This window comes from Pundamilia nyererei, unplaced genomic scaffold (genome assembly GCF_000239375.1).
Source record: "Pundamilia nyererei isolate P.nyererei 1_Seehausen unplaced genomic scaffold, PunNye1.0 scaffold00053, whole genome shotgun sequence".
Lineage (NCBI taxonomy): Eukaryota > Metazoa > Chordata > Actinopteri > Cichliformes > Cichlidae > Pundamilia > Pundamilia nyererei.
Genome location: NW_005187454.1, coordinates 151,312 through 158,504, shown reverse-complemented (window position 1 = coordinate 158,504; position 7,193 = coordinate 151,312). Strand labels below are relative to the sequence as shown.

Here is a 7,193-nt window from a genome sequence, read left to right as displayed (position 1 = left end):
ATCCATGCAAACATGTTAAAGCTGTTTAGTTATCATGCATTTAAAAAGATGAATTGTCACCAAGCACGAGAGCTGCAGCCCAGCTGTGTATTGGTATCCTTACTTTTATTTCAAATGTAAATCTATCAAAACACATGAAGTCTAAAAAGAAGGACCCACGATTAAGCACTATTGCTTCCCCTTTTCACTAGTAACGCATCCTCTGCATGTATTTAGATTTTTGTTTGTTTCTTTAACATGCCGATTTGATTTGACGCCACCATCTCAAACTGTGCTCATTCAGTTGTATCAGAGCCTTTTGATGGATGATCATAACTTGAAAAGAGACACCCTATGTATATTTCAAGCACTACAGTAAAGCATGTATGCCAGTCAGCTGAATTAGTCTTCTGTGTCAGGACCCGTGGAGAGTGAAGAGGAGGGTGGCGATCCAGACACCAGTGCGGGGCGTTTTGTCAGATACCAGTTTACACCAGCCTTCCTAAAACTCCGCACGGTTGGTGCGACGTGAGTAAATGGACTACAACGGTGTGACTGCATCACGATCAGCCTCGGGTGTCTATTTAGTTTCTTAATTTGTCTCTTTTCCCCTCTCTGCAGAGTGGAGTTCACAGTGGGTGACCGCCCCATTAACAGCTTCCGTATGATTGAGCGGCATTACTTTCAGGGACGCCTTCTGAAGAATTTCGACTTTGACTTCGGTTTTTGCATTCCTAACAGCTGCAACACATGTGAACACATTTACGAGTTCCCGCAGCTTCCTGACGACCTCAGTAAGTTCTGCTCCTTTTTGTTCATATTACCAGATCTGTATATCTTTATTTCTTAATTGATGGTGTGTGCCCTTCTCCTTTTCTAGTTCGTCAAATGGTGGCACACCCTTATGAGACCAGATCAGACAGTTTCTACTTTGTGGATAATAAACTCATCATGCACAACAAAGCAGACTATGCCTACAATGGTGGTCTGTAATACCTGAAGGGGGGGCGTGTTTAAAAAGGATGCAGTAGCTCCCAGGAGACCGATTTTCTGGATTGTGCCCCTCAATAAATGGGGCAGAGACAGAAGTATTCACTCTTTATCGGAATAAAGCACCATAGTTTAAAAAAAGGAACAGAAGCAGGAAAAAACCCAACCATATCTGCCTTCATATGAAATCATGGATCAATTCATCAGTACCGAACAGAGCTCAGTTTCTGGGAGTCCGAGAGAATGTTTAATTCAGTATTTCGCTGTTATATCTGACTGAAACCTTTCTGTTCTCCTTTTGGATTGTCATACATGTGTAATGTAACTGCTTGAACACTTTTGCCTTAATTTCCTGCTGTCTCTGCTGGAAAGGGACAGTTTTGAGTAACACATCTATAGTGGTAACGTCTGTAGACTACGTTAGTTTTTCATTTAATTACTGATGTAATAAGTTTGTTTATTTTTGAGCTGAACTACCGTTTGCAAGTGACAATTGTGTTTCCTTTATGGAAAAACAAGCATTATGGAGGTGTTTCGGTCTTGCTTTATCAATAGATGTAGCATTAGTATTTGTTTGATTCTTCCTCAGATGTGAGTTGAGAGCAGTTGCTACTGTTTGTCAGATATTTAAGCTTGGTGTCCGTTTTATGAAGTACAAGATGACCAGTTTCTTCTTTGGTAGAATATCCCTTAATTCGAAAATGGTCGTCTCCCTTTTCCTGTTTTGTTTTTGTTTGTTTGTTTGTTTTAAATAATTCCAGGTGTGATGTTCATTCTGCTACAATCGGTTAGATTGTTATAACAAAAGTTTTCCCATGTCTTTGTTCTATGAAAACTCTGGGATAGATCTAGTTACTAGACTTTAAATGTTTTTCTTTTATGTGCCGTCCATGTTTAGAAGTGTTTTTCTGCCTTCTTTGTACAATTGCATAGTTCTTTCATCCTTTGTTTATTTGTCACAGCAGTGCTGTGAATCCCACTCTTTAGCAGCGTTTGGCCAAACATGTGGTATACCTATTGAACTGTTAGTACGCTCTTCTCCTTTGAGATTGCCTTCTCAGTTTACTAATGAAATACCACAGTAGCACACAACTTGACAGTACAGAGGGAGGTAACTTGGTAGTTGGATCTATTTTTAATGAGGCACTGGGGTAGATGCAGTCATTGACCTGTTTGACCGATGATACTGGTGACTGTGCAAATTTTAACCCATCTGTGTACGAATAATGTCTTTTTCAAATTTTACACCAGTTTTCCAGTGTGCACAATTTCATGTGATGCCAGTCCTGCTAGAAGGAATACCTTACTTACTGTGATGCTCTGAATTGCATTATGCTGAAAAGTTGTCTGTAATTTATTCAAAACGGCAGCAGTTAAGAGTTTGAAATTGGGCTCCACTTGCAGAGTGATTTCCAGGTGAAACGTGGATTTCTCTTCATAGTTGGGTTTTGTTTGAATTTATGTTACTGAAATGAAAACCTGCAAGGCAGGAGATAGTAATGAAACCTTGCAAATGGTTGTTTAAAGTGTATTTGTTAATTTGCATTTCAGCCATGCATACACACATCAGGACTTCTTCCTACTGTACTGTTATTGACTCTATGTGCCTTGAATCCAGTTTTTTTTTTTGTTTTTTCACCTTTAATGTGCAGAAGTCTCCTTTTCCTGTCCACTCGTGGCAGTAAGCTGAAGGGATGTAAAATTGCCTCCTGATGTTCTTTTTCTGTATTCTTGTAGCATTACCTTCTATAAAACAGGATGATTACAGTGAGGAAGAGTCAGTGACAACATATTATGCAGTCCGTTAATACCCACAACAAATGGGATATCACATTAGGCACCCTTTTGTCAACTGTGCCCTTTTCTTTTTTGTCCTATGCTGGACTTCATGGACTCTTTCTGTGTCACCTGCTGCATGGTCACCAGTTTTTATATTGGCTAATTTTGCTAATGTTCATCTTATCCAATTTGTTGTAAATAAATAAAAAAAATGGGTGAATGAATGAGATGGAAAGTACTTTATTTATCCTATGTTTTGGAAATTCTTTAAAATTAATATTTTATTAATATCTGACAGATGTCTCTGTGCCAGGCAGATGTATTGTGTTACAAGAGATCATAACATGTGGTGGGAAAGTTTAACTGTTTGTCCTCTTGGCAGTAGAGCTGAATCAGTCTGTTAGAGAAAGTGTCCGTGCTCCGGTAGGTCAGATGCTAAGCCCATCACCATCTCTCTGGTTTTATTCACATTCAGGAGACATTTCCTTCCAGATCACTCTATGAAATCATCAAGTAGTGCTCTGTACTACTCCCCCCCCCTGCTGCCATCACTACTAGAGCTAAACACTGCACAGTCTTTGTAGATGGCATCACAGGGTTGTACTGAAAGTCTGAAATATGAGCAATGACAAAGTCCTCTGTGGAGCTCCTATACTGCACATCACCAAATCAGACACAGCACTGCCCAGTCTCACATATCACAACCTCTCTTGTCAGATTGTCACTAATCCATGCTAGATTACTGATGGTGGATATGCTTACTGACATTTCCTGGAGCTTCTCTTTCTGAGTCGTGTTAATTGCTTTGTCTAAATTGCAGTAAACTCTGTATCATGTTGTCGATTTATCCACTACATGATACATGATTAAGTTCTATGCAACCTGCAGGGTAAAGTTATGTTTCCACATTTGTTCTGAGGTGTGCCAAGACTAGTCTCTCTCTCTTAGTCTCAATATAAATGAGTTATAAGGGATGTTGTTTTTCCACCTTGAAACTTGAATATCACATTGTAAGTTTGCTGAACAAAATGCATACAAGGTGATGTGCTTGTGAGACCTGTCCAAGTTAGAGTGACCATGTGTCCTACTTAATGTGGGTCTGCACAGAATTCCCAAATATTGAGACAAAAATAAACACACCTCATAAAACCCCAAACATGCCATGACCCACTGAATAGTTTTGATAGTGACTCTAGGAAAAAGGAAGAAAACAGGACCCAGAAATGTAACTCTGATTTCCATTTGAAAAGTAATTTGAAAATAATATTTAACCCTGATTTACCACCGTTTCTTAAAACGGAATGAAAGTAGTGATGAGTCTGAGAACGCTTTGGGGGTTTTTTCTCACCTGGGTAACAAAATACATTACCCAGAATCCTCTGCTGAAAACACAACACTAGTAGCTGCACATGTGTTTCATCATGGCGGCCCCCGCTAAAAAGATGGTTGGGGTTTCGGACGACTCCAGCAGCAGTGACGACGAAGTACTTAAAAGATGTCAGGAGGCGGTTTGGGAGACGAAGGCTGTCAAAAGCAAAGGTTAGTGTTTGCCTCCTCTGTTTGAACCGAGGGGCCAAGCTAGCATACGTGCACCGCTAGTCGTTCCCAACAGGTACCCCGGAGAAGTTTCCACAATATTTATAGTCCATGCATAAAGAGCTGTCGGTCAGTAACATTTTCTAATGAAATTTATTTAATTGGTTACAAATAAACATTACGGTAAGACTCTAAGAGCATAGCGCAGCTTTAGCTAGCCCCTGAGCTTGCTAAATCAACACAGTGCGCGGGTTTAATCAGCTGCAGTGTAGCTCTGTTAAAGACGCTAACTCTCTGTGTTTTAAGATGCGGATGCCAGTGTGAAAGAGTCAAAGCGGTAAGTGTTACCTTTTAAAATATCCATTTGCTTCTTTTAGTGTTAAATATCCGTCCAAGTGTGAAAACTGCTTCAATGTTCCAACACAATACATTGTTGTTCCTTTCACTATTGCACAGGAGGGAAAATGTATGGAAGGTTTAGAGTATTTCCAGATTTGGTTGTTTGACCCACAAAGATGTAACACGCTGTTGTTGTTGTTTCACGCACAAAAGCTCTGTATGTGAACTTTGTGTCTTTCCAATGTGAGCAGTAAATTGTAATGATATTAGATTCAATTAATGTGAAAAAAAAACCCCCAGATGTACTTAAAATTAGTTTTTGTAAGCTATGACTATCCATCTGTTCTGCAAATTAATCTCGCATTGCGTAATAATAATTTGTTGGTTCAAGTTAATGTTTTTAACTCGAATCAACCCTGATTTCTTTATTTTTTGCTTAGAATTGTTTAAAGTAGTCTTGAGCAATAGTTCTTCGGGCTTTTCAGAAGGTCTTTCAGTGTTTCTTTGGACATTGGTTACTTTTTCACTCACTTTCAGTTCAGTCATTGTGCCTGATCATTTTCAAAGGAATGTTGTCTTTCCTTGTTTGTTTGTTGAGCCACTTAACACTGATTAACACAACATTGTGTCTTTAGGCACTTTAATAGCAGCCTGTCACAAAAACACATTACTTGTTACCATTTCTTTAGTTGAAACTATGAAAAATCCCCAAGAAAACACAGTTTGGCAGCCACAAAATAATATTTTTACGCCAACAAAGTGATTACTAAAAAGTTATTGGCCAAAAACTTGGCATGGTTCATAGCGTGTCTTTAAAAAATACGAGTAGATGAAACAAATGGAGAACTAAAAATATCTACAACAGATGAACAGTATCTGAAAGTTATGCCCTTAAAAACAGGAAAACGTTTAGCAAAGACCTGACCTGAGTGATGCCCCTCTGTTGATCCATCTGTTGTTCATGAAGCCTTATAACAAATGGTCTCAGTGGAAGTGTGGCTGTCAAGAACCCATGCTAAATTACACAAGAACTGGACTGAAAATCGTTGGCAACAGATCGGATGGAGGGAAGAATCCAAATTTGAATTTTATTGTTCAAATAATTGTTAATATGTACGGAGGAGGTCAGGAGAGAGGTACAGCAGTGAGTGTCTATGCAGAGGATTTGGGGGTTTTGGGCAGTGGTGTTGGGGATCTTGTCAAAATTGGCAATGAAGTAAAACTTGCATAATTAAGAAAACACACAATGGGACACTATCAGTCGTAGATTGAGGCCAGACCATAACATTAGTGAAAGAGTGTGAGAGAATCTTGCAGAAACATCCAAAGAGCTTTAAATGTCCTCCAAGAAGCCTGGAGAAATATTCCTGCAGATTACTGAAAGAAAGGGCAGAAAAAGCTGCCTGAGAGTTCAGAGTCAGAGGCTCGAAACTTTTGCAAAAGGCTGTAGATCCTTTATCTCGGTAGGCAAGTACAGAGGTATCTGTTTTTTGTTTTGTTTTTTTATATCAATGTCAGAAATAAAATAAGCTTCATAAAGTTTTTTGTATAACAGTCTCGTTGTCGCTGACCATGAACATGACGGCAACGAGCTCCAGGTCACGCCAGGATTCCAGACGCATGTTGCCAGAAAGTTAGGACACTTTCTTGACAGGTAACGACTCTGACTACAAAAAAACAAAACAAAAAAAACCTTTTGTTTATAATAATTGATAATCATAAGATTATCTTATTAACCATTATATTTGCCTGTCAGTTGTATTTCAGAGATAAAGCCTCAAACTTCATCCTGTTTAGAACCAGCTAAATGTAACAAAGATGAGGAGGAGGAGGAGGAGGAGGAAGGTAAAGTTTCTGGCTCTTTAAGAAGATTTTGTTTCTATGGGAACTTGTGTTCATCTCTTTAAACCTGACAGTTTTCTTCTTCTAGGATTTCGTCTGTTTTCTACATCCGTCCCAGGAAAGAAAGCTGAAGATCCTCCCGCCCCCGTAAGGCGTCGGCCTGCTCCCAGCTCAAGGTTCTTCATCTCTATTAATGTTTTCTTCCTTGTGTTATTGATTCATTTTTATTTCCCTCCGTATGACATTCTTTCTCTCTCTGCCCGTTTCAGCGACAGCGATGATGAGATGGAAATGAGGCTGAAAGAGGCAGCGGTGTCTGTCAAAGATCTGTTACCCTCGTTGGTGCTCTCACCCCCTTCGATGGAGTCTCCTTGCTCGGTAAAAATGACAAAGACGAAGAAGAAAGATACAGAGGGAGAAGAGAGCCGCGTTAAGAAGAAGAAGAAGAAGAAGAATCAGGAGGATGGGGAACAGGTGGACTCAGATTCTACTCCTGATGCTCAGAGTAATGGTGAGCTCACAAACTCAGAACAGGAACACATGCAAGTCAAAGTAAAACGGAAAAAGAAGAAGAAGAGGCAAGAAGAAAACGCAGAGGAAGAAGCATCGCACTGATTTTTTTTTTTTTTTTTTTTTTAAATGACTTTCTGCCACGGTGAATTCAAAGATTTAAAATATTTTTATTCAAAAGCTGGGATTGGTCTTTACTTTGTCATTAATGATGTTTA

The 7,193-nt window shown here is 39.3% G+C and overlaps 2 protein-coding genes across 3 annotated transcripts in view; both read left to right on the top strand.

The window, feature by feature from the left end:
- unc119b (unc-119 lipid binding chaperone B) overlaps nucleotides 1-2,972 on the top strand; it is a 6,622-nt gene extending 3,650 nt beyond the window's left edge. Inside the window, exons 2-4 of the mRNA XM_005733656.2 lie at nucleotides 399-507; nucleotides 601-773; nucleotides 860-2,972. Of these exons, the coding sequence (XP_005733713.1) occupies nucleotides 399-507; nucleotides 601-773; nucleotides 860-972 (395 nt within the window). The 3' untranslated portion in view covers nucleotides 973-2,972. The remainder of the gene's footprint in view (nucleotides 1-398; nucleotides 508-600; nucleotides 774-859) is intronic.
- Nucleotides 2,973-4,109: 1,137 nt separating this feature from the next.
- On the top strand, nucleotides 4,110-7,193 carry cunh12orf43 (chromosome unknown C12orf43 homolog). 2 transcript variants are annotated; one of them, XM_005733545.1, is made up of 6 exons: nucleotides 4,110-4,287; nucleotides 4,591-4,621; nucleotides 6,179-6,277; nucleotides 6,380-6,460; nucleotides 6,552-6,641; nucleotides 6,735-7,193. In XM_005733545.1, the coding sequence occupies exons 1-6, from the start codon at nucleotides 4,158-4,160 to the stop codon at nucleotides 7,078-7,080; spliced, it is 777 nt and encodes a 258-aa protein (XP_005733602.1). In that variant the 5' UTR covers nucleotides 4,110-4,157; the 3' UTR covers nucleotides 7,081-7,193. The 2 variants fall into 2 exon arrangements, with proteins under 2 accessions (XP_005733602.1, XP_013766404.1); XM_013910950.1 differs by having other exon boundaries at nucleotides 6,380-6,468; nucleotides 6,554-6,641.

Bases quoted from the DNA above. Each gene is read 5' to 3' on its own strand.
- cunh12orf43 (XM_013910950.1), top strand. From the start codon at position 4,158: ATGTGTTTCATCATGGCGGCCCCCGCTAAAAAGATGGTTGGGGTTTCG. The intron at 4,622-6,178 runs GTAAGTGTTACC...TTTGTATAACAG, and splicing joins AGTGTGAAAGAGTCAAAGCG to TCTCGTTGTCGCTGACCATG. The intron at 6,469-6,553 runs GTAAAGTTTCTG...TTCTTCTTCTAG, and splicing joins GGAGGAGGAGGAGGAGGAAG to GATTTCGTCTGTTTTCTACA.